The sequence below is a fragment of the Myotis yumanensis genome, unplaced genomic scaffold, assembly GCF_028538775.1.
Source record: "Myotis yumanensis isolate MYYU_CA2020_CCGP unplaced genomic scaffold, mMyoYum1.0.hap1 SCAF_2, whole genome shotgun sequence".
Lineage (NCBI taxonomy): Eukaryota > Metazoa > Chordata > Mammalia > Chiroptera > Vespertilionidae > Myotis > Myotis yumanensis.
The window spans coordinates 4,626,434-4,653,702 of record NW_027223753.1 but is presented as its reverse complement, the minus strand read 5'-3'; the positions used below and the strand labels follow the sequence as shown (position 1 = coordinate 4,653,702).

The window sequence follows — 27,269 nt, the reverse complement described above, 5'->3', positions numbered from 1 at the left end:
GGCCCGTGCTCCCCCTGAAGATGCTAGGAAAGGATTTGTCTGTTCTAAGCCTCTCCCCGCTTCTGGTGGTTCCTTGACGTGGCTAGCATAGCTGCCATCTTCACAGAGCATCCTTTTTGTGTGCCTGTCTCTGCCTCCAGATTTCTCCTCTTTATAAGGACGCCAGTCATACTGGTTATAGCCCACCTCATTGTAACTACTATCTGCAGTGACCCCCCTTTCCAAGAAAGGTTACATTCAGAGGTACCAGGGGTTAGCACTTCAACATAGGATTTTGTGTGAAGGGGTGGAATTCAGCCTATCTCCTGTGGGAAGAGCTTTGTTGCTAGGCAGACTTGGGTTTGAGTGACCTGGGTTTTAGTCCTTGGAACAATTGTGAAAATGTATTTCTTAGTTTTTAGCATACTGTAGTATACTTTTAGTTGTGGATTACATTAATTCTTATTTTTTCTGCTTCTGTTGAAATTTTGTTTTACCTTTTTATGAGTCCCAAGAAATAATTGCCTTTTATATGAAGTGATTCAAATTATGCATAGGTAAAAAAAATTTTAGCACATAAAAAGTTACTACTTTATCTCTGTGAGGGTAGAAGAAACAAGAGAAACTGCTGTTCTAATGTTATTCTAACCAAAAAATGGTAAGTGATGGAAATTTGATGAATTAACCATATCTTTTTTGATTTCATAAGGAAAGGGTCATTCCGTGTACTGAAAGAGGTACTAGACACACACTTGCTGCTCCAAGTGTTGGCCACAGATTGGCCTCCTGTGAGAGTTGGTTACAAATGCATAATCTCAGTTCCACTCCGGATCTACTGAATCAGAAGTTGTTTTAATACGATTCCCAGGTAATTTAAATAGTATACATTAAAGTTTGAGAACCACGGATCTAGACCAGTGCTTTCCAGTCTTTTTCAAGATAATACACAAATAGGAAATGTGTGCATTGCCTTGGGGGCCGAGAGGATCAGCATCCCAGCACACCTGTCACTTATTTATGGCAGACTGGAATGTAGGCAGATTCAAAAAAAAGAGGAAAAAGAAGATGTGCTTTTAAAGGGAAAAGTGACCTAGGCTTTACGTGGCTTGAAAATTTGATGTGAAATACAGCACATACAGTTCAAGAGGAGCAGAGGCAGCTGTAGAATTAAATTCCGACCAGTCACTTCGGAATGATTCAGATCGTCTAAAGTGCCTGCTTGCAAAGGGAACTGCGAGCTTGGGTGCAAATGGAGATGAGGGAGTGAGGGAGCTGTGCCCGTGGATGATAACTGATCACTGTTCCTAAAGCGCCTGCTTTCCCCCCTGTATTTTCACGTATTGTTTCTAGTCCTTAAAACATTCCCTACACAACCCAGTCATTGTCTGCGAGTTACACAGATGAGGAAAAGAAGCACTGAGGCACAGCTGGTTTGTAAGATGGCATGGGCCTGTGAGAATTGGTGAAAGCCAAGAGTGGGGATAGATATTTGTATAAAATACTGAAATGATACAAAAAAGCAAACACACCTATGATGAAAGAAAAAGAAGGATAGTCTATTTCTTAGAAAATGCAAATGATGTAAGTACCATTTACCCTGGAACAACCTGGGGGTTAGGGGTACTGACCCCCTTGCACAGTCAAATCCACATACAACTTTTTACTTTCTAGAAACTTAAATACTAATAACTTACTGTTGATCAGATGCCTTACTGAAAACATCAGCAGTCAATGAATACACATTTTTTAATATTATGTGTATTATATATTGCATTCTAACAATCAGGTAAAATAAAATGTTATTGAGAAAATACATTTACTTTATTTATTGAAAAAAACCTGCATATAAGTGGAACCAAGCAATTCAAATCCATGTTGTTCAAGAGTCAACTCTACTTGGCTCCTTTCATTTTTTTCTCCTCCTAAAATTAGTTACATCTTGTCTCCTTTAGAAAACTGTTTATCTCTCACTTGCTAAATATACTATATACTCAGAATAATTGTTAAAAAGGCAAATGCATAGCAATTATGGCACGTTAGCTGAGTGGGGAGAGGTAAATGGTTTCAGAATATGTAGAATAATGCTGATGACTGGATTTGAACCCTTAACTCAGCAACTGAAACGGAAAATGCAGTTTTTGTCATCTACTAAAAATGAGCATATTGTATTTGTTAAAGTACTTTGAATGCAAGCTGGAGAATATTGGCCACAGCACACAGAAAAATAATTGGTTAGTAGAATAACTCACAGAATGGGTGGAAACTGCCTGGATGAAGGGCAGTGCTGTTTTTGGTCAGTGGGAACTACCGGCCATTCCATCTGGGCGCTACCACTGGAATAAGTGCCATTCAACATTTTCTTGTCCTTGCCATCACTCAGCTTGAGTCCCAGTCCCAGAAGAGTAAACTCAGTTGGCCAAGCTTGAATTGTGTGCCTGTGTCTTGGCTATAAAAAGACAGAAACCTTGATTTATTGCTCCCCCTAAAACTGCACATGGCGGGGTTAAGATAATTCCCCACAATGAAATTGGGGAGCTGTTTGGTAGGGGAAATAGATGAGAAAAGGCTAGAAAAACAACACATGTTCACTACATACCACTTCATCAGGAGAGTCACACCATCACACTAGATTCAATGAGAACTTGTAACAGCATATGGATATTTATAAATAGCTTGTTTTGCTATGTATGTGATAGGTAAATAGAGGAATGATGACAGTGGAATGTACAATTTGCGCTGGTTTATATGCAACTTTTCCTAGGAAGAGGACAGAATAGAGAGATAATTACAATGGATAATTGCATGTTATAACGTAGGATTGATTGTATCTTAGCAGGAAAGGAAAAAGTAGGTGAGAATTTAAACCTCCAATTTGACAGTTGCACTTGCAAGAGCCCTTTCATCTCTATTTAAAGTGAAATGAAAAAATGAGCACCTGCACCCTGCAGTTCTTTCCCCAGAGAGGTGCACCCCACTTCACTCTGTGCCTCTAGCAGGTTGTCTTGCCTGCTGTGCTAACCTTCACCAAAGCCCCATGATAATCTGCATTGTTTTGGTTCTTTCAAGCCAGCATCTGTTGTTTTAATTTATGTTAAACTAGAGACCCAGTGCATGAGATTCGTGCACTTGGGGGAGGAGGGGGTCTCTCAGCTTGGCCTGCGCTCTCTCGCAGTCCAGGAGCCCTCAGAGGATGTCCGACTGCCAGCTTAGGCCCACTCCCCACAGTTGGACATCCTTAGTGCTGCCACAGAAGCAGGAGAGGCTCCTGCCACCGCCATTGTGCTGGCCAGCCGTGAGCCTGGCTTCTGGCTGAGTGGCACTCCCCCTGTGGGAGCGCACTGACCCCCAGGGGGCAACTCCTGCGTTGAGCGTCTGCCCCCTGGTGGTCAGTGTGCATCATAGCGACTGGTCGTTCTGCCGTTTGGTCGATTTGCATATTAGCCTTTTATATAGGATACTCTGTAAGACAGTCTTCAGCTACTCTGGGTACTTGCCTGTGCTCTCTTATTTCTTAAGGTTATAATTATTGATTATTTAAAAATAGTAATCTGATTTCAGAGTTGCATAGGTTTTCAGTTATCTGCCCCTTACCCTGTGTTTTATATAAGTCCTTTAAAGTTTTAGTGAACATTTTTTTGCTCAACATGAGATTTTCCCAGCAACATATATATTGTGTTATAGCAGAAATGTCTACATGAGAAACAATGAGCTACATGTATTGTAAAACTGTGTATTCCAAAAGAGACTGGAATGTTTATATATAGCCATTTAAAAATCACCCTTGATAATGGCAAGAACATGTTAAATGGTAATTATTTTTTTTTATTTTTTTTATTTTTATTTTTTTACATTTTTCATATTTATTTTACATATTTAAATGAAATGGTAATTATTTGAAGGTATTTTTTATGAGCAATTAATCATCAAATTTAGTAATACAGCTTTCTGGAAATCTACTCGTCTTAGTTTTCTGACTTCCACTTTCCCACCTCTTAGCCATGCAGTCCCCAATTCCAGAAATGGTTTGATCCCACTAAGACCTCCAGCCCATGGGCCTCACCACCTCTTCCCAGTGCCTTATCCCTGATGTTTCACACATGGTTAAATACCGCCATTCCCATTTCTCTGGTGTCTTTTCCCTATTGGTCCGCTCCAGGAGGGCAGGGATTTTTTTCCTTTTAGCTCATTGATGTATATCAGGTGCTTAGAAAAGTGTCTAGGCTTGTCCTCATTTGTTCCCAAATATCTATTAGCATAGGCAGGGATAATGACTACAGACTGAATGTTTACCCTGTGTTTCTTGGTTGGCCTGTCTTGAATAGCATCATTTCCACTGTGCTTCCTTTAGGAATTAGACTGCAGTGCATGTGAACAGAGAAGTTGATGTAAGGACTTTCTTGAGAAGGGTCATCAGGGGTTGGTATTAATATGTAGGAAAAACTATCCAAAGTTCACACCCAAAGTTCTCTTTGGTTTAAAAAGTTGGTATCCAGTTTGCTCAGGTTATAAATTAAAATACAGTGCTTGTGTTTTTTGTGTTTTTGTTGTTGTTAATCCTCACTCGAGGATATTTTTTCCATTGATTTTTCTAGAGAGTGGAAGGTGGGGGAGAGAGAAAGAGAGACATCGATTGGTTGCCTTCCACATGTGCCCTGACCCGGGCTGGGGATTGAACCTGCAATCCAGGTACATGCCCTTGATTGGGAATTGCCACGCTGGCCAGGGCATCTGCTTGTGTTTTTTTTTTTAAATCAGCTTATAAATCTTATCCCTTTTATAAGTTAAACAAATTTTGACAATCACTTTTAAGGGATTTTTAAAAAAATCTATTTTATTGCTTTTTTACAGAGAGGAAGGGAGAGGGATAGAGAGTTAGAAACATCGATGAGAGAGAAGCATCGATCAGCTGCCTCCCGCACACTCCCTACTGGGGATGTGCCCGAAACCAAGGTACATGCCCTTGACCGGAATCGAACCTGGGACACTTCAGTCCCCAGGCCAACGCTTTATCCAGTGAGCCAAACCACCTAGGGCTAAGGGATTTTTGAATTATGATTTGTCTTGTTTATAAAGTAGTTCTTCAACATTTAGGCTTATTAGATAAAATAATTTTATATTTGATTTCTGTTGTTAAGGGATTTATTAATACAAACCATCCCAAGTACCTAACATTTCTTATAAATGAAATAAATTTTCCCCATTAATGAAATAAGCCTTAAAAAATGTCTTGGAGCCCTAACCGGTTTGGCTCAGTGGATAGAGCGTCGGCCTGTGGACTCAAGGGTCCTAGGTTCGATTCCGGTCAAGGGCATGTACCTTGGTTGCGGGCACGTCCCCAGTGGGGAGTGTGCAGGAGGCAGCTGATCGATGTTTCTCTCTCATCGATGTTTCTGACTCTCTATTCCTCTCCTTTCCTCTCCGTAAAAAATCAATAAAAAATATATTTTAAAAAAGAAAGAAATAATTTAAAAAAATGTCTTGGATATTTCAGTGCTGTTCATAAACTCACTTAGGTTTCCGTATTGACTGTACGCCTCAATTCAGTTTTCACAGGGAGGGGCATAGATCGCAATCCAGTCAGTTCCACCACTGGTGGTGGGAGTGGGGTGGGTCAGGGGAGGGATGGCAAGGGACAACCTCTATGCCTTTGTTTCTTCATCAGTAAAGTGGGGATCACAGTATCCACCTCAAGGGCTGTAAATGGCAGTAAATGAGTATACATCTGGGGCTGCTTTAGAAAGGGCCAGGCATAATCAAGTCCTAGGTAAGTGTTACTTTTTAAAATTGGAATTACAGGGTGGCTGTTCTAAATCAGTTTGTTTAAACTATAAAAAGTACAGGGATACCAACTATATCCTGATTTTTAAAAATTGTTAATGTACCTTTGACTCTTGAATCTTTTTAAACTTAATTCTAAATCTTTATGGGAATAAAGGTGCATATCAATTTAAGGAGACAAAATACCACCCCAGTTAATTGGGGTTACCTCAGTTGTAATCCTTCTAGGTTGAAAAGGTCTGTACCTACTAAAGGAAGATATTTAGAGTCATTAAATCTCCATCCTCAAAACTTCAAAAGGAGATGGCCATCTGACCTCACATTTTTTCATTATTTTGCTATTCACAAGAGCCTGCAACTGTCTTATGGTTGATTGCCTGCCACCCCGCCCCCCCTTTTTTTTTGTAAAAAATTTGTTTCAGGTTTGGCTGTACAGACTGTTGAACATGATAGGATCCCAAGGTAATATGTGTTTCTTTTCCAAAGATGAAGGTCTTTAACCCTTTTGGGATCTTAAATTTTCATAGGATTATATAATCCTTTTGGATATTTAAAATGTTCAGTGGAATGCTTGCCTGCCTATGGTGACAGTTCATGAAATTATTCTGTGACACAGGAGTAGGCTTAAGCAAAACTTTTCTTAAGAGGCTCTTTTGCCTGTGCAAATGCTAAAAAATATCTCCATATAGTGTGGAAAACACATGGAATTCCTGGCTAAGGTTATTTTGAGAGCAGACATTGCTGTCAGGCATCTCTGCTCTGATGTTAATGTGGCTGCTGTTGAATCTAGCAGGCTCTGAGGACTACATGCCTCTGGGTCTGTTGTGACACATTCCCAGTTACATGAATATATGTGTCTGAATCTGAGTAGGACTTGCCTCTTGCTATGGTTTCAGTTTGTCATTGTTGGTAGAGAGCTTTTCCTTTGGTTGTATTAGTTACCGAGTTTAGTCATTTCTCCTTGAGACCCTCCGTGGAGTGTCATGGTAAACATAGAAAGCCCTTTATTCGGGGGCGGGGGGGGGGGGGGGTCCATAGTGGAGCCTGCATCTATCTAGTTCATTTAGGGCATTATGTAAAGCTTAAATGAGAAGACAGTATGCAGGGTTAATCAAGAGCTCCTTCATACTCAATACAGGATAGGGCAAAAGTAGGTTTACAGTTGCTTGTATGGAAAACAATCCTATATAATAAAAGCCTAATATGCAAATAGACTGAACGGCAGAACAACTGGTCACTATGACGTGCACTGACCACCAGGGGGCAGATGCTCAACGCAGGAGCTGCCCCCAGGGCCCGACTGGTGGCGGTGGGGGGGTGGGGCAGGCAGCACCAGGCCAGCCAAGGCAGGCGCCAGCGGGGGGGGGGGGGCTCGATTGCCCTGCCAGTTGCCCTGCAGAGAGAGGCGACTGGCAGTGGAGGGGGGAGTCGTGGGTCCAGTGAGTGGGCAGTGGCAGGCCAGCCAAGACGGGTGCTAGTGGGAGCCCTGATTACCCCACTGGTTGCCCCACAGATCGGCCCTGATCGCCGGCCAGGCCTAGGGACCCTACTCATGCACACCCATGCACGAATTTCGTGTGCCAGGCCGCTAGTATATTAATTAATATAAGTATAAACTCTATTTTGCCTACTCACAACTGTAAATCTACTTTTGCCTGCCCTGTAGTTCGATAAAGACTTAGAAGCCTAGTTTGTTTGTTCTTTAAATTGATTGTATCTTGGCTTGTTAATGCCCCGTTTACACATAACAGAGAGTAAGCGTACCTGTTCTACTTTCATTTTATGTTTGTCCTCACTTTCAAGTTCCAAACATAGTTTTTACACAAGAAAAGGTACAGGAACAATGACAAAGGAAGAATGAGTGGAGAAGAAGTCCAAACTAGATGATATGAGCAGAGGAGGCCGTCTAGATTAGGTGGGTGGCAGATGTTTCATCTCCTGTTCCGGTGAGCCAGTGCTCGGATAATTGATAGTGCTTTTCTTGGGCACGGGTATGGGAATATGTACCATCCATCTAGATTCACAAATAAGGTAAGTTTCCAGCCCCAGTAAAATATGTGGCAAGAGCCCTAACCGGTTTGGCTCAGTGGATAGAGCATCGGCCTGCGGACTCAAGGGTCCCAGGTTCAATTCCGGTCAAGAGCATGTACCTTGGCTGCAGGCACCTACCCAGTAGGAAGTGTGCAGGAGGCAGCTGATCGATGTTTCTCTCTCATCGATGTTTCTAACTCTCTATCCCTTCCCCTTCCTCTCTGTAAAAAATCAATAAAATATATTTTAAAAAAATATGTGGCAAGGAACTTGGAGTTGTGACTTTAGAGGCACTCTGTTATCCTTGTGAAGGCATTGACGCTCAGGTTTATTTTGTATTCTTTGGGCCTAAATGCTTGATAATAACCTCTAGAAAAATTCTTGAGCATTTTATAAACAGAAAGTTTCTGAGCAAATGTGTCATTATCAAATAAAGGCCCATTTACATGGTAGTCTCTTATGTTGTAAAATTTACATTACCAGTGGAGCTGTGTAACTTATTTGCAAGTGAGCATTTCTAGGGCAGTGGCCAGCAAGCCTTTTCTGTGAAGGGTCAGGTAGTAAAATTTTCAGATTGTAGGCCATAGAGCTCTGCCCTTCCTGCCTCAGCCTCTAGTCTTTCTGTTCTTAAAATCCTTAAAACTCTCGCATCATTCAGTATTTTATGCTACACTTTAAAATATAATTTTCTTTGGGGGGTAAGAGATCAACCGAAGGACTTGTATGCATGCATATAAGCATAACCAATGGACATAAGACACTGGGGGGTAGGGGAGGCCGGGGGAATGTCAAGGGGGGGGGGTTGGAAAGGAGACATATGTAATACTCTTTGTAATACTTTGAGCAATAAAACAAAATTTAAATAAATAAATAAATAGGAAAAAAATAAAATATAATTTTTTTGATTATTTTCAGTTAAATAAAAAATAATTTTTACTTGTTTGTATTTTTTTAAACCATGTAGGTATTAAGTTGTAACTTTTTCTGCTTTCTGGCAAACTCAATGTATGAGGCATGGCGTGACATCTCCCACCCCTGTTCATTCTGTATGTATGCTTCTCCAGAAGCTGCCCGCGAAGATATCCCTGGAAGCATTTGCCACTCCAAATGATGCCACTTTGAAACCCAATGCGTTTATTTCTATTTTTTTAAAAGTGTTTGTACATGTCTCTACATACAATCTGAGTAGATACTGAAGGAGGAAAGTGACTTAGTTAAGACGTCACCACTATGAACTGGCACACATTCGGAGTATCTTGAGACACATTTGTTATTACCTCATGGTTGTATGATACGTTTTGAGAGTCTTGTTGGCTGGTTGGTTGTAGAAGCAAGCCAGCTGGAGACCTCTGTTCAGCACAGAACCTAGAAGAACGAGATTAGCACAGTAGCAGTGGGAGCTACAACTGGGTGGGGTGGGGGGCTTGTTCTTTGTTTCAGTCCCCAAGCTGGATACTCAACTCAGCCTGGTGGACTGTGACGAATAGAGGCACAGTCACAGCGGAATAGGATTTATGTTTACCTAGAGTCTAATTGGACTGAGACTTCCTGCAGTTATGTTAAAATCCTCTGCCCTTTTGTTTAGTGAGCAAGCGTTTGAACTCCTAAGCTCTGGAGGTTTAGCTTTTGCTGGCTCAATTAATTGTTAAATGTTCCTTTTATTATAATTATACATTGATGTCTTGCTTTGTAGTAGCTGAGGAAATTGCTGAAGGAGTTGTTTAATCTGTTATACTCTATCAGTTTTGTAAAAAGCTCTTTTTAAAAGGAAACAATTTTGATTTGATTTGGCATGGTGGTATTTGAGTTGGAGAATGTTTAAATTGAAATGCAGGAATTTGGCTCTGCTCTTGACAGCGATGGGTTTTTATTTGACATTGACCCATGTGTTTGTCATCTTTCCAGATATTGCCTTCTATTTATTCTGACAGCTTCACCAGCTGAGAAAGCAGACTTTCCAAAATTAAAAATATTTTGTCTATGAATTTAAAGATGGAGCAGTGTATTTTTTATTGATTACTTTAAAATGTATGTGCACTTGATTTCTTTTCCTTTTGCAAAATATTTAAATACTCCAGAATAAATTCTTATGTGCATGAATTTTGCTTTGGAGACATCTGAATATTACAAATACCTGAAAAAGTAAAAGTAATATGATTTTTTTCTACTCCTATATATGTTTATATTAGTAAAAATTTTGGAATGAATTTTTAAGTACCATAAAATAGATGGGGGAAGGTAAGTTATCTGGTTCTTTTATGTTACTGCTTAAGTGCTTGGAAATGGATAAACGTCTAAAGTTACTTCACCAAGTCAATTAAAATCATACATAATGACACTTTATCATTACATATGTATTAAATAAACATCCATTTCTTTAAGTTTTCCTTCATTACTTCACCAAACCAATTAGGCAGCATGCTATATGCTACATTTGAAATATATTCCATATTTGCTCACTCATTTAGCCCCTAAATTCATTTCCTACATCTCTCAATTTCCTTATTCAATTGCCTTTGCAGGGAATACCTTTTAATGATGTAAAGTGTGGTAGTCTAATGTGTAAAAATTGTAAAAGGCAAAGGGATATTTTACATTCTCTTCTAAGGCTGTAGTTATTGCTCTGGCTTTCTTTGTGTGCTGGGCAGATGCTGCTGCTTGACAGATGGTGTGTTAGTGTCATTAGATTAATCAATAGAGATCAATATAGTAAAAAAAAGGGGAGGTTTGATTATGGCTGTTCTTTTGAAAAGGAAAAGTAGGTTGAGTTTATAATAGAGATTTTAAATATTACTGCAACATGTTGCTTTTCATTCTTAGCTTTAACATTAACATTTTAATTTGTACTTCATTTAGTAAATCTCTGCATAAGTGTTGGCTCTAAGGCAAGCTATTATTATTAGGTGGTATTTAGTTTTCAGATTTTACTTGTCCTTAACATCCCATTGTGCTTGTATTATAAAATACAGGTATAGCACAACCAAATTGATTGAGGGAATGTTAATACTCCTATATAATAAAGAGCTAATATGCTAATTAGATCGAATAGCAGAACAACCATCCGGATGACCTTCCGGACGAAGCCGGGCCTGCAAGGGCTGGCCAGGGCTGCGAGGGCTGAGCCACTTGAACGAATTCCTTGCATTGGGCCTCTAGTACTTTGTATAATTACATATTTTTTCTTTTTAATAGAGGGGAGGGAAATGTCATAAGGTCTCACCTGGTATGTTGTATTTATATTGTCAGAACAGTTTAACTGAAAAGTAGTGTTTGCATTTGAGAATTAACTCCAGTAGCACTCAGACTTGGGGAGATTCTGCTTCTTCCTTACAAGGGATGTTTCAAGCTAGACAATGCAGACTTGATTTCCAGTTTATTCTCGGTCCTGGCTAGAAGACATTTTGAGGGAGAAAAACCCTGGATTATCTTTCTGGCAATCTAGAATGCTTTTGAAGTCTGCAGCAACTCTCCAAAAAAATAGATCTTTGGCATCGTGGAGTGCATGTTTTCAAGAATTGCATTTGGCATTCAGATTGTGATTGGTGGAGGCTAGTGTGTATAGAGGCCATCAGTTTTATCACGGCAATTATAAATATGAATCATTGTTGCTTAGTATGCCATTAATACTGGAGTTCTTAACCTGGGGTCCATAGTCAAACCTAGTGGAGTCTGAATAGGATTCCTGACTGAACTTGGGTGGATAAAAATTACATCTTTATTTTCACAAATTCATTGCATTTCAAATGACATTTAGCATTTGCTTCGATTATGAAGGCAGGCGATATGCCATAGTAATATTGGCAGTACCTGTGACACTAATATAAATAATAAATATCCTCATAATTACTTCACAGAGAGAAAAATGTCAAAATAATGTTTATCATGACTGAACTTATGGAGGTTATTACGGGAATAACCTCCAGTAAGTCTTATTATCTAATGAATCAGTAAAATAACACATATATTATATTGCATTTTTTCTCATATTGTGATAATTATTCAATACGTGCTTTTGTAAATTCAAAACATACATTTATTTATTTATTTATTTATTTATTTATTTATTTAGAATGGGTGTGTATAGATTACTAAAGGCATCCAGGGCACAAAAAAACATTAGGCACGCCCACATTAGTGGGCAGATACCATGATGTATCTAGTTAATAGATATTAGGTCCTTTTTATATAGTTTCCATGATGAACAACAGTGGCGAACATTTACTCCTTTCTGCCTGCTTTCCTCGGTGTTTAATGGCTGAATTAAGAGGTTTGTGTGGAGTCCTAAAGAATGCCGGTGTATTGCGATTACAGTTTGTTTTAACTGACCCTGGTGTGCCATAGGGTTTGGGGCTCTGTAAGAGACTGAATTTGTGGTTTTGAAATTGGAGAAGTGTTCTCTAGGTAGAGCAAGAGACTTGACGTTACCTTCGGAAAGTAAATCTTCACCTCAGCGGATGGATCGGGCACATTCGTGTGCTCTGCTTTTTATCCACAGTTAGTGGTGTGGAAAGGAAGAGAGAAAGCTGTGACATTCGAGAGAACATCTTCTTTCTAGTATGAAGTAAAGTGTGGGGTATATTCTGAGAACTTCGTATAGTATGAGTTGTGGTCAGTTTTACCTTTCCTAAATGATAGAATGTTTCAGAAAATTTGGTTATCAGTGGTCCCTGTAGTTTTGTTGGAGGAGCAGCCACATGCTCTCTCTGAAGTCCTAAAACCAAACCCATGTAGAAATGGAAAAGAGAGGGCGGCCTGAGTAGTGCCAGTGGACACCATCAACCTGTCCTCCACACAAATGCTGTCAGTGTGCACAAGTTACCAGCCCTTCTTCCTACTTGTGAAACCCTGGGGTAGAGTCTTACTAGGAACTTGACTCAGCTGTGAAGTCTCTTCCGGAAAGCACTTGTGGACTTGGTTCTGCCTTATTTCATCTGACTGTAGGGGTTGACTGGAAGGTGATATTTTATGCTACCTAAGCAAGGTGTTTTAGTAATTCTAAATCAAGAGCTCTGTGTTCTATGTTTTTATACTCTTGCTGAGGTTACCTGTTCATTCCTAACTTTCTCTATTAAAAAAGAATATTTTCTCCAATTGTTCTGGGTGTCACTCTGTTCATTAATGTAGTTTAACTGTTTTGCCTCATTTTTTTTCCCTTTTATATTATTTATTTATTTTTAATAAATCTTTATTGTTCAGATTATTACAGTTGTTCCTCTTTTTCCCCCCATAGCTCCCCTCCACCCAGTTCCCACACCACACTTACCCCCCCCACTGTCCTCGTCCATAGGTGTACGATTTTTGTCCAGTCTTTTCCCCGCACCCCCCACACCCCCTTACCCCGAGAATTGTCAGTCCACTCCCTTTCTATGCCCCTGATTCTATTCTATTCACCAGTTTATTCTGTTCGTCAGATTTGATGAACCATGGTTTTGAACTCTATATCCAGTAGTTTGCTTTCCTCCATTTCTTTCATTTGTGACCTGTTTCTTTGTCTCTGCATTTTGGCTGCTTCCCGGTGTTGATAGAGTGGCTTTGTGTGCTAGGTGTCCTATAGGGCCCAGTGGCTCAGCCTCCCCAATTACCTGAGGTAGACACTCTTGGTGCACCCCTTTGTGGGCTGTGTGCACAGTCTTGTTGTATTTAAGCCCTGATTGCTGTTGGTATCACTGGGAGGAATTGACCTCCAGGCCAATTGGCTGTGAAGACCAGTTGTGTCTACAATGGGAGAACTTCAGTGCTGGAGACACCCTTATGGGGCAGGACTTGCTTCAGTGGGTCTTTGGCGCTCACTGAGTCTGCCCAGGTTTTTAGGTGGAGAAAGGCCAGGCCATTCATATACAAAAGCCTCTGTGCACAGCTTGGGTGGGGTTGTAAATTGGGTGGGGCGGGGTCTCAGGGAATCATCAGGGTGGAGCAAATCACAATGGCTGCCAGTCTGCTCTGCCTCGGAGCTGTTGGGTGTCTGTGTCCCACGGCCCGTGCAGGAACAGTGACCGCTGCAAGCACCTCTGCGAGAAAGCCACCCTCACGTTCCAGCCGGATGCCAGATAGTCCAGTTTCTCTCCATATGAGACTGGGTCCCCAAATTCTCACCCGGAACTGGAGTTCAGAGCAGTCAGGAGCTTGTATCTCCCTCCCGATTGAAAAAGACAACAGCGTACCCAGCTGCCAGCCCCTTCCGGCATGCTTCCTACCTCCACACTTCCACACCTCTGCACCTCCCACCGGACTCAGTGCACTTTTCTCTTTTCTTCTAGTTGTAGAATTTCCATTTAGCCAGCCTTCCCGTGGTTTTGGATGATATTCATTTTGTCTTTTAGTTGTAGTTATTTTTAAGTTATTATTTTTTTAAAAATATATTTTATTGGTTTTTTTACAGAGAGGAAGGGAGAGAGATAGAGTTAGAAACATTGATGAGAGAAACATCGATCAGCTGCCTCCTGCACATCTCCTACTGGGGATGTGCCCGCAACCGGTACATGCCCTTGACCAGAATCGAACCTGGGACCTTTCAGTCCGCAGGCCGACGCTCTATCCACTGAGCCAAACCGGCTTCGGCATGTAGTTTTAATGTGGTTGTGCGCGGCAGCAAATTCAGGTGTTTACCTATGCCACCATCTTGGTTGTCTCTCTGTTTTGCCTCATTTTAAAGTAATTTAAACATATTTGTGTACACTGGCCAGAAATACTGAATGGTGAATCAGTAAATTCTTGGTCTGGTTCTTTAACAACAAAAAAAGGTTTTGTAATCCCATTGTGTATGGCCTGCATTTTCATCATCATCTAGTGATCTCATGTTCCACCTCCAGTCAATACATTGCTTTCAGGTTAACAGGAAGGATAAGGAAGAGCTGGGCCTCCTTTTTTCTGGATTCAGTTTCCAGAAGTTGAAATATTGTGTCTGTTCATATATCCCATGACCAGAATTAGTCACATGACCAAGCCAGTTGAAAGGGAGGCTGGAAAATCCGAGGGCTGTAGGCCCTGCTAGACATCGTATGCTCTATTATTAAGGAAGAAGGGGAAAGTGAGTATTCTCAACTAGCATTCTCTGTTACGGAGACTAAAAAACAAGTACAATTAAGAATATTGATGCCCTGACTGGTTTGGCTCAGTGGATAGAGCATCAGCCTGCAGACTAAAGGGTCCTGGGTTCAATTCCAGTTAGGGGCACATGCCTGGGTTGCAGCTAGATTCCCAGTGGGGAGCATGCGGGAGACAGCCAATTAATGATTCTCTTTCATCATTGATGTTTCTATCTCTCCCTCTCCCTTCCTCTCTGAAATCAATAAAAAATTAAAATAAACGTATTGAAGGCATATATTTATTTATTTGTTTTCATACCAACCTCTAATATTATTTACTAGAGGCCCGGTGCACGAATTCATGCACGGGTGGGGTCCCTCGGCCTGGCTGGCAGTCGGGGCTGATTGGAGCTGCGGGAGGTTGGCTGGCTGCCCCCATTGGGGCCATTGGGATCAGGGTCCACGGGAGGTTGGCTGTGGGAGCGCACTGATCAGGGGGCAGCTCCTGCATTGAGCATCTACCCCCTGCTGGTCAGTGCTCATCATAGTGACCGGTCAACTGGTCCTTTGGTTGCTTAGGCTTTTATATATACAGATTGTCAAGTGAAGGACAATATTTTTATTTATTTATTTTAAAATTTTAATCCTCACCTGAGGATATGTTTCTTATTGATTTTAGTGAGAGAGGAAAGGAGAGAAACATGGAACTGTTGCCTCCTGCATGCACTTAGATCAGGGATCCAACCCACAACCTAGGTATGTGCCCAGACCAGGAATTGAAACCTCAACTTTTCAGTGCACAGGATTGTGCCGTGCCAGCACAGCCAAGGGTTTGGTGAGCCTGAGGGGGCGCGGCGAAGGATGTAGAAAAGACAGACAAAGAGAATAAGCTGGGTCTAGGTGGATCTCCTGTGCCTGGCTAAGGCCACAGAGAGAGAGACAGACAGCAAGCTGATGCTTTATTTTATAGCCAGAGGTAAACAAGGTAGTGGTCACCATAGTTACAATGTTCTTGTGAGTTCCACTTGTTTTGGCAGCACTTGCTGCACCTCCAGCCCATTAGCTACCCAGATAAGATCTAGGGAGCGTCATAAGGTCAAGCTTAATTATGCTAAGAGGGCTGTGCCCTCTAAGCTGGGACTTGTTTGTGGCTTTGCCAACAGGTCAGTCCAAGGTTTAACTATAGCCGCTCCCTACACAGGATGACACTCCAACCAACTGAGCAGCCTGGCCAGGGCAGGGAAGGACAATATTTTTATATTCAGTATCTCTAGCACTTAGCTGGCACATAGGTGGTACCCATAAGTCTCTGTGTGAATGTTTTATGAGTTTATGGTTCTGTTCCTTGTAGACTATATTTTCATTTTTTAGCTTTAATGTAATCTTGACAAGATTTGCCTGTTGCCAGTTCGCTTAAAATGTAGAAGCCTTAATTTCCCCCGCCCCTCAATTCTGATTCATTTCATCTCAGCAGATGTTCAAAACGTGATTTTCCCAAGGTATGATTTACAAAAAACAAAACTCTCATTAAGAGTTATATTGGCCCAGAGCAGCTGCACTCATTTGTTGTAGTGTGTTGAATACAGTTTTGTATAGAAAGCATCCGGAGCATCTTATGGCCCAAATAATAAACAAAATTTCTGATCTCATTTTAGAAATCAAGAGGCATTTAGATACTTTAAATACTGCTACCTTGCTCAGATCTTTGCTAATTTTGATTATAAAAGTGACAGTGGATGGCAGATTACCAGGCAAGATCCCATCTACCCCGACTCCCCCACTCAAATACTTTTTAGCCTGAGAATGATGTATATGTTATAAAGCAAAATTACTACATGTTGATTCTTTTTTATTTTTTAAAATATATTTTATTGATTTTTTACATAGAGGAAGGGAGAGGGATAGAGAGTTAGAAACATCGATGAGAGAGAAACATCGATCAGCTGCCCCCTGCCCACTCCCCACCGGGGTTGTATCCGCAACCAAGGTACATGCCCTTGACCGGAATCGAACCTGGGACCCTTGAGTCTGCAGGCGGACACTCTATCCACTGAGCCAAACCGGTTAGGGAAACATGTTGATTCTTAAGGAGACTGATAATTGGAAATTGTTGTGTAGGTGGAATTATTTTTTTCCAAATATCTGTGAATGCTTACAAGTGACATTTATAATTCATAGTTGGCTGAAGATCCTTATTGAAAATCTGAGGTCTCAGTATTTATTCAATCATGTGAAAGTGACTAGATATTTTTAATTCTTAAAATATCTTTTGTCTTTGATTTGAATTTTTTAAGGAAATGCCTGACCAAACAGCAGTCAGTACCACACTAAAAACCCAAATGAAAACAACAATGATTTAAGGAGGACTAGAAGGAAGAGGTGTGGGTAGAATAAGAGAATCAGGGAACAGGTTTCAGTTGCCCTTAGAAATTCTATAAATTAAAGCAAATGATTAAATGTGAAGCCCACTGAACCTGTAATAGACTTTGAATAGCTCGTAGAATTTAATGAGGTATGGTAGATGCCAGCGATAGTATTATTAGTGTTTTATTAATCAGCTGATATCATAAAAGCACAATCTTCTATGTATATAACTTTGTGCAATATATTTTGTGGAGGTGAGGAAGAGCAAGATACAGAAGTAGGATTCTAGTTCTTGATTCCTACTCATTTTAAAGGAAGACGTTATATTCATTCAAGTAATGTTCTGGTGTTAGTAACGGGGTGGGCAAATACCAACTGAATAGGACAGATTGTAAGTTTGTGACATTGAGGAAGACATGAGGACCATAGAATCTTGGTTTGTGTCTTGGAAGTTGGGCAGAATTGCAGTAGGACCAAATAGTGGAAGATCATCTCAAACAGAAGCAACAGCATGAAGCAGTTCATGGACTGGGGCCTGAGGGGAGTGTGCTTATAGGAGACTCAGAAACCAGCTGAGCAGATACAGAATATCAAGCTGATAAAAGGAATGGAAAGACTAGTGGTTTTCCTGGACTTTCTTATTTTTGTGTGAATTGCAGTGTGTCAGTCTATGACCCTGGTGGTTTATAGTTTTGAAGTAGCAAATTCAGGATATTTTCCTTACTAATATTTGGGTCTTGATTTTATAAGTTTCTCTTACAGTACTTTCTTGTATGCCCTTTTCTCCTTTAAGCATCTCTTTCACATCTGTGTGGATACTTAGATGAAAGATTAATCACTCAAGAAGAAAAATCAGTCATGGGATTGTTGTATTATCTGATAAATTAACAGGAGTAAATTTCTGTTAAACAGAATATCAGTCTCAGAAGTTATTCAGTACAGTATTTAATAATATGTGCTGTATGCCTTCATTGTATATCTAAATCCATATGGTAAGTTTAGACTACTTTTATTTATTTATTTTTAATTTTTATATTTTTGTTAATCCTCACCCAAGGATATTTTTTCCATTGATTTTTAATAGAGAGTGGAAGGGGGTGGGGTGGGGAGAGATACAGAGAGAAAGAGAAAGAAACATCTCACATCGATTGGTAGCCTCCCGAATGTGTCCCACCTGGGACCAGGAATCCGGCCTGCAACCCAGGTACCTGCCCTTGCCCAGAATCGAACCCTAGACCCTTCAATACGTGGGCTGACGCTCTAATCACGTAGCCAAACCAGCTAGGGCTAGCCTACCTTTAATAAATTTCACTTAATGTTTGCCCTGTGACTGATTTGAAATATGTAAGGAAATCATCTAATAGTATGTAAGAAATATATATATGTGTCTATGTATATATATGTATATATGTATATATATATAGCAGAAAGTTTTAATCTTTAGTTTTGCTAGCTTAAAAAATCCATAATAATTTAGCTTCTGTTCAGATTGACAATTTCATTTTCTCTGCTTTTAGTTATAATTTAAGTCCTAACTTTCTGGAAAGTTGATAGTAAATATTTGAATGGGAAGAAATAGTAAATGAATATATACATTAGTCTTATAATAAAGGCTTACAAAATGTGTGGATGCTTATAAAGTACAAAAAAGTAATTGGCATGGAAATTTTGTAGCTTGATGCTTGCGCTGTGGAATAGTTGCTTTTACAAAATTGAGAACTGCAGACAAAAATTAAGTGTCATTAATTTCATTGAATAGAAATATGTTCCATTTACTGTACAATCTGGAGCCAGGCTTGAATGAGTTTAAATGGATGAAATCTAAATTATACTGACAGTCCATTAAACAGTAGCAGAAAACCCGTAAAGAAAATGGATTCACTATGATACCAGTTTCTAATAAAATCATTTTCCAAATAGGAACTATAGCCAGGCATTGTGAACTCCCCTGTGTATTTCCAGCGAGCACTGCAAATTGGTTGAGCCATTTATTGTGAAGCCCAGGCTCTCAGTTCATTGTTTTCTCAAAAGGAGCAAGCAGTGTTGCTTGAAATCGGCTCTGCAGGATGTGACACCAGAAGATCAGACTTGCAATTTGTTTGTTGTCAGCCATGTGGGGCGAGAAGAACCTGCACTCCAGCCTCTCTGTCCCTGGTGGTTTTTTGTCTGTGGATACTGGGCATAGTGTTCTTAGCAGTGTTGGAGTTTTCTCCACATTCGTTTCCTACATGTACATATTTCAGTCATGTTCCAGTTGTAATCTTTTGTGTTCAGGACCTGTCGGCATTTCCATTTAAGCATCCTCTACCTAGCAGGGGTTTGATAGCAGAATTTACCTATTTTTTTTTATAGGGCTCACTGAATTGAGAGTAGGGTTGTTACCGGTCTTCTCAGGCGTTAGAATGGTAGTTACGGTGGGGAAGCAAGAGTGAGAGTAGTCTAGAATTTCCTTCCCGCATGTCTAGCGTCCTAAGACACTTAGCTTCATAGGGCAGATGGCCATCACTGGTTTTTAAAATAGATTCCTCCCACCCTTCAATTCCCTGTGTTTTCTTATGGCATTTGAGCTCTATACAAACACAGTCATTAGAACTATTAGAGATCCACATCACTTTAATGGAGTTTGGATGTTAAACTGGTTAGAATCCTTTCTCATAATAAGGCTTCAATGTAGGTTACAGGGAGAGCTTTTTAAGGAACATTTTCAGAATAAAATATGGTGATGAGAGTGTGATGCAAGTGTCAGACCATGGCTAACATTTAGCATATCAGCATAACTAATAAGATCGCTGTTGCTGGCAGTATGATCTTGCTTTTTCGTGTTTGACATAGTTTTCAAGTCCATGTAGAATATGATTGATTTGGGAAGGTCTTGCTCTGCAGCATTTCTTCCAGAATAACGGCATATCTTAAAGTTAGAAAGATAGGCTTGGCTCAGTCTAAGCTTTTGAGGCATTGGAAGATTTTCTAGCTCCTAGAGGAGAAAAGAAAAATGTGGGAAATTTAAACAAAAATCCCTTTGTTTGTTACGGCCTGCTCACCCCTCTACGCCACCACACACATTTGATTTTTTTTCTCATAATTTAATTCCCTGTTAGCATAATAATTCCCTGTTAGCAATGAGGATAAAGACAGATCAGTGTTAGCTAGAACTAGATAGTGTTCTGTTTTTAGACAAAAGCCAGTATGAGCTTTGTAGTATTAGTAGGGAATCTGTAGACATTTGAATACATGGAATTGAATTTTCATGAAGTTTAAAAAGGAAGGGACCAAGGAGTTATGTTACCTGACATCTCTTTTCCACTGAGTTTAGACTTTAAGAACAGCCAATTTTGGTGATCTTTTCAGGGTCAAAATACAGGATAAGGGTAAGGACAGAAGGTTTTACTGAATTGCCGTTTTCCCTTTTCCATTCTCCATTATTCCCTGACACTGTGTATCCCTTCCTCACAAAAGAATCTAGTAGAAAACTAAAAGTGGGCCATCCTGCAATTGAGTTATCCCTTAAAGAAATATTTATTAGAAAACATCATTCTTTATTTTTATATTGATAGAGCATAGCAGCTTTCTTGCTAGGATCTTGTGTAACTTCTTTTGGATTATACATTTTGGTTCACTTTACTTGGTCTTCACATAGTTTTTGAGTGTTTACCATGTAGAATATTATTTACTGAGGTGAGGGATGATGGGTTTGACTGTTGTACGTACAGACGGGAAAGCTAGAGATGAGAGCTCTGCGAGGGGCGTGCAGCATTTGTGGGTTGATTTGGGTATCAGAATTCAGTGTTTCTAGCATGTGCATACATACATACACTCCTTTTTTGTATGTTGGAAATTTGGAACATCCAGTTTAACTAGTGAGTACCTGTGCAGTTTCTATTCTGCACTATTAGACCAACCTGCTGTTACCTCATTGAATGGTTCAGTGTCCAGGTTGGAGGTATCCTTGTAAGAGAAATGGCAAGTGGCAGAGCAGCACAGTCCTGAGGGTCGGCCTCCATGTCCACCACTCTGCCACCGGCTGACTCTCTGAAAAATTTGTGAGAAAGTCTTTGTTCATGCATGCTCCTTATAACTAGTAGAGGTTTTCTATTGGAAATTATATTAGAGTGGCACTGGCCATGCTTTGCAAAGGGCGAGAAGGTATTTCAAAGGTGAACAGGCAGAAAGGCATTCATTGGGGAGGGGAGTTCTTTAAGGGGCAGCACTGTGGCTGAGCATGGCCTGACCGCCGTTTTCATGCTGGCTCATAGTGCTGCTTTGCTCAATTAGTGGGTGAAGTAAGTGTCCACTGTGCTGTGTGAGGAGGCTGTCGGGAAAGATGCTGACAGGTTCTTTGTGTTTCAGGATTACAAACTGCCTAATGCTCTGGATATGGTTCTTACCCTTGAGAAGACTGTGCTCTTGCTCTGTTTCAGCAATTTTTTTCTTATTATTAATTAAAAATTCCATTTTAATTTTTATTGAATTTTTGGGGTGAGAGTGGTTAATAAAATGATGTAGGTTTCAGGGGTACAATTCTATCATACATCATCTGTATATTGTATTGTGTGTTCACCACCACCATTTTTCCTACCTTTACTCTCTTCTGTCTCCCCCCACCCTATTTCAGTGATTTTTCAACCTTTTTCATCTCATAGCACACATGAAGTAATGACTAAAATTCTGTGACACTCCAAAAAATAACCTGATCTGACAAAAGAGGGTGTAATTGTGATTCATTCACATCAGATGGCTGTTGTGTTGGCTGTTGTCATTTTGTAATTGGATAGTCTAAGGCAGTGGTTCTCAACCTTGGCTGCACATTAGAATCACCTGGGAATCTTTTAAAAATCCTGATTTCTGGGCCTCATCCTCCGGAAATTCTGTTTCTTTGTTACTAATGATGAGGCCCAGAAACCAGGATTTTAAAAAGATTCCCAGGTGATTCTAATGTGCAGCCAAGGTTGAGAACCACTGGTCGAAGGGGGAAGGTCAGTGCCCTGACTAAACAGTCATTATTGCATGTTTTAAACATTCTTGGGCACCCCAGTGTCCTCTTGTGGCATACTGCTTAAAAGTCACTGCTCTATTTCTGCTGATTTGCTGAGCGTTGAGAAAGTAGGGCTTTCTTTGCCTTGAGAATTTGCCTTTACGTTTTGGCTGACTTCCTTCCTCAGCTTAGCATATGCTCTGTTGTTTGCAGATGGTACAATAGATTCTTGGACACAAAGCTGTGTTGAGGTTTTGTGAAACAGCCAGAAACACCCCTGTTCGGTGTCATTGCCCAAATCATGGATGCAGGATTTGAGGTCATTAATCGTGGGATCCATTCCCAGTCAGAGGCTAGGTGTTAGAGAATAAGTCTTAACCTAGACCCATGGTTTCATTTCCACACACCCCTATACAGAAAAAATTAGTTATCATGTGTTGTTTGGCATAATTGATCTAGATGGTAATAGCCTCTTATTTTTCTAGCCCATTTCAGACTTACTGATTTTAAGATTAATATATATATGTATTTGCCCTGCAACCGCCGTTAGCTCAATCTGATAAATATACATTTTCATATGGGTAATTTTGGAAATGTGCATTATGCACTTAATGGATTGCATCAGCTTTGCGCAGTTCTTCCAGAACTGCTAGCTTTCTGATTTTAAACAAAAAAAGCTCTTTAAAAAAATAAATAAAAGGTGTCTGCAGTGCTTGTGTTGGTCATGGGGGATTTTCAGGTTGAGGATCATTGAGACCAGCTTCAGATAATCCATGCACTCATAAATTGCATGAAAATTCTTAGAAAATAATTTTGGCTTTAAGCGATTACTGGGCATATAATCCAACTGAAATTTTAACATTGCTCTTGATTTAAGTTCTCATCTTTCCCCTTCCAAATAAACAGCTTTATTTGGGGGCTAACTATAGACATCTATATAAAGTTATTTTCTTAAATAGCTGCTTAATTAATGAGATACGGGAAATATTCATATTCTTATGAATATTTGGCCTTATTTTGTTTTGAAAATCATTAAGAAGAATAAGTAGATTTCTGTGTGTATGAGACTTAAATTCCAAATGGTTTCTTAGACTATATTCTTTTAGTTGGATCACCCTAATTTTTATGGGTTATAAAGAAGAGTTATAGAGATCACTTAATACAGTAACAGATTACTAGCCTTGGGCATTGGACTCTCGTGTGAATTTATAGCTTTGGATCAATTTGGGTTGCCATAACTTATTTATTTACTTATTTTATTTTTAAAAGCACTCTTTTGCTTTAGAAGCAAAGCCAAATTTTTTAAAAATATATTTTTATTGATTTCAGAGAGAAGGGAGAGAGAGAGATAGCAACATCAATGATGAGAAAGCATCATTGATTGGCTGGCTCCTGCACGTCTCCTACTGGGGTTCCAGCCTGCAATCTGGGCATGTGCCCTTGACTGGAATCGAACCCGGGACCTTTCAGTCCGCAGGCCGCGATGCTCTATGCACTGAGCCAAACTGGCTAGGGCCCATGGTAACTTTTTAAACAGAAAGAAGTGACTGTTTTTCTAGTAATAAGTCATTAGTAAGTAAATGTGTTAATTCCATATGTCAGATTTGAGAATCTGCTCTCTGCCTTATCCCCTCATGGCAGTGTTTCTCAAGTCAGGAGTGTGAGGAGGCTTCCAATAAGACTGCAGATAAGTGTTTAAGCAAAGGGATGTCATCTGTATATTGTATTTTGTGTTCATCACCCCAAGTCAGGTCTCCTTCCATCACTATTTTCCTCCCTTTACTCTCTCTTATCCCCCCCCCCCCCCCGCCCCCCTCATTTCAGTGAGGACTTTCTTCATGGTCGACCTTTATTCCCTTCTCTAACAGTTACATCCAGATGTGTTTACAGGTAATCATTTTCCTGAATGTCACTTGGCAGTGAGAGATGAGAGAATATAGGTTCTCTCTTTTTTTTCTGGGAAGTGTTTTTACACACTACAAATTAATAACTGCTTTATGTCTCAGTAAGAGGGCTTATAGTAATAATGATTCTATTGATTCTGCAAAGTACATATAGAGCTTTTCTTTATGTAGAAAGAACAAAGTTGCCCATAGTTTTCACCCTCTAAGCATCTGTCATATTGAATGCCAGGCACCAGTTCTCGGTGGTTGCAGAGGACACTAAAGTGAGTAAGTTTCTCTGAGTTCAAAGCTCAGCAATAGTAATGTGGACAGTGCAGACCATCTGACTGCCAAATAACTGAACAGACAGGCTACGTAAATTGTTAATTTTATGTAAAAGAAAGGAGATGTTTCTTTATAGAGGAGCCATGAGAATTCACTGCTGCTGGAGGTGACTCGTTATAAGGTTGCAGGTGCTGGCAGAATGAAGGAGTGAAAAGGTTTGGCATGGGTGGAGGTCGTGGTGTTGGTGTTTCTTTTGTAGAGTGCAGCCTAGTGGAAGATGAGATGTGGTGGCTGTGGTATGGGATCAGACCACTGAATATGGAAAATTTTTGTTATGTGGGCTTTAAGAACGGGTAAGTCATTCGTTAAGAAAATGACCTGTTAATTTTGAAGCCAGTGAATAGTAGCTAGGTATGACAGTGTTATGTATGAAATAGGAAGAAGAGGGCATATACACTGTCCTTTGTGTGCAGGTTGAGTGGGATGAGTAAATAACTGATATCTAGAGATTTGACATACAGGTACAATAGGGATTAGAACACAGAAATTAAGACCCTTAGGTGTCCCAAAATTGTGCAGATTGGAGCTATAGTTTTTACTTAGGAATGGATTTCTTCTGTTTTTGTTTTTTAAATGTTTTTATTGATTTTTAGAGAAAGAGGAAGGGAGAGAGAAAGAGAGATAGAAACATTGATGAGAGAAACATCCATCATCGATTGGCTGCCTCCTGCACGCCCCCACTGCAGATCGGGCCCACAATCAGGGCATGTGCCCTGACCAGGAATTGAACCAGTTATCTCTTGGTGCATGGGATGATGCTCAATCTACTGAGTCACCCCAGCCGGGTGGATTTCTTCTGCTTTTACTTGAATACCAAATACGAGATAGGAAGAGAGATATGTGCCATAGTGGGAAGAGTTTTCTTGTTTTTTCTTATGATGATAAGCATGTTAAATGGATGTTGCCTGAATGTTGAATAGACTTATTTAGCGTCCTGGATTCTGGAACAAGCTAGAAAAGCTTGGTCAACAGTTCATTCATACATACAGGGATTGACTCTCTGTTGTTGAGTCTACATCTGAGTAGAGAAATCAGTTGGGAACTTCTGGATGCCTGAAAATGAGTCCTTCTCTTTCTGGAATGGCTTTGGGCTACAAAAATCCTGATGTCCTTCAGAAAGTTTTTTGGAAGGAAGTGTCCCTTTAGTGAGGACTTTCTTCATGATCTGTCTCCTAGTGGTCTGCTAGCACTGTGGTGGGACTGGACTGTCTACTGGATGGATGGCTCCAGATCTTGGCTCCTTTGCTATTTCTTGACTCTTAACATGTATGAAATGCAGCAGTAGAGGAACCTGCCTGAGTTCTCAAGGATCTGAGTTATTCTAAGACATCTCCATTATGAAGGGTCAACAGGAAAGATAAAACAAAGGACGTTTTAAATGTGGGCATTATGGCCACTCTCTAGAAAATTTGATTGCCTGCAGATGCTTTTACTTCCCAGTAAATAATACATGACCTTCTTGTCCTAAACTTTACAATGATCTTGGATTGTAATGGGAAGAGTTTTTATATTTCTTTATGACCACTGCTTCCTTTAATATCATTGCTTTTAAAAAAAACAACTGTATCTCAACTTGTCATTTTATCTATCTATCTATCTATCTATCTATCTAAATATCTTTGTTGATTAGGTATTACATATGTGTCCTTATCCTCCCATTGCCCCTCCACTCATGCCCTCACCCCCCTGGTGTCTGTGTCCATTGGTTAGGTTTATATGCATGCATACAAGTTCATGAATATAAACTTACCCTTACTACCACCCTCCCCTACCTTCCCTCTGAGGTTTGACGGTCTGATCGATGCTTCTCTGAATCTGGATCTGTTTTTGTTCATCAGTTTATGTTGTTCATCAACTTGCCATTTTAAAAAGCAGCCTTTAGACTGCAGCAGTTGAGAGCAGCAAACATAATTATTCAGGCCCTGCCGGTCAGATGCAATGTAAGAAAGTGCTCTTCTTCCAGAGGAAAATGTAATTTGGTTTACTTCATTCCGCCTCTGATTGGCTGCCTTGTTTCTCTTTACAATTAGAAAGTAAAGTGTGTTTAGGTTAAAATTTATAGGGAAAAGATCATTGTAATGGCATGTTCAAGCTAGTCGTCTTTATATTTCACTTCTTTCCTCACAAAATAATAATTGAAAATAAAGTAGCACTTGGTCAAGCCATTTCTCTTTGTAATGACGAGGCATCTATTTGAATAAGATATTCAGGTTTTGTCTTGGTGGGTAAATTTGAGCAAGTACCTTCAACTGAATGTGGGTACTCCCATGGGGTTTCCTCCTCCCCCTTCTTCAGGGACCCTAAAAACAATAACTGAGGTTTTATCAAGTTCTTTAAATTAACAGAAAAGTGGTAAAAAAAAAAAAAAAAAAGAACCCAAGGGCTGTTTCCCTTTAGCTTAAAATTACTAGTAATTTAATATTCTCTGAGAAAAAAATTTCCTCTAAAATGTATGTGCTTTGTCATTTAATTATGTATGCAGTGGCTTTATGGGCCCTGTCTTTGTTCCCTTAAAGGTAAATGCCATTGTTTTAAAATTTCTTTTTCTTTTAAAGACTGTGTGTATATCGAGAGTCGGAGACCAAACACACCGTATTTCATCTGTAGCATTCAAGACTTCAAACTGGTAAGCATTTTTTTCATGTGCTCTTGATTCTACTCTGGACCTTCTCTTTTCCAGTTCCTCTGGCTGTCTCATGGTTGCTTGTCTATCGTATTGATTTTATAACCAGTTTACCTCCTTGAATGCTAACGCTCCCTGGTGGCTGTAGCACTCACAGAAGGCAGTCACCAGTTTTATCTTCCCTGTTTTGTGACACTTAGATTTACAAAGCTCGTATTGTAAATAATGTGTGTAAAGTTTCCTTCCTCTCATAGGTGTTTTGACATCAA

General features: G+C 40.0%; 1 protein-coding gene across 6 annotated transcripts in view; it reads left to right on the top strand.

The window, feature by feature from the left end:
* The window catches only part of RERE (arginine-glutamic acid dipeptide repeats), a 392,160-nt gene that overhangs the window by 150,145 nt on the left and 214,746 nt on the right, over positions 1-27,269 (top strand). For all 6 annotated transcript variants that reach the window (XM_070404007.1, XM_070404013.1, XM_070404012.1 and 3 more), the window contains exon 3: positions 26,933-27,003. In XM_070404007.1, coding sequence (XP_070260108.1) covers positions 26,933-27,003 — 71 coding nt within the window. The remainder of the gene's footprint in view (positions 1-26,932; positions 27,004-27,269) is intronic.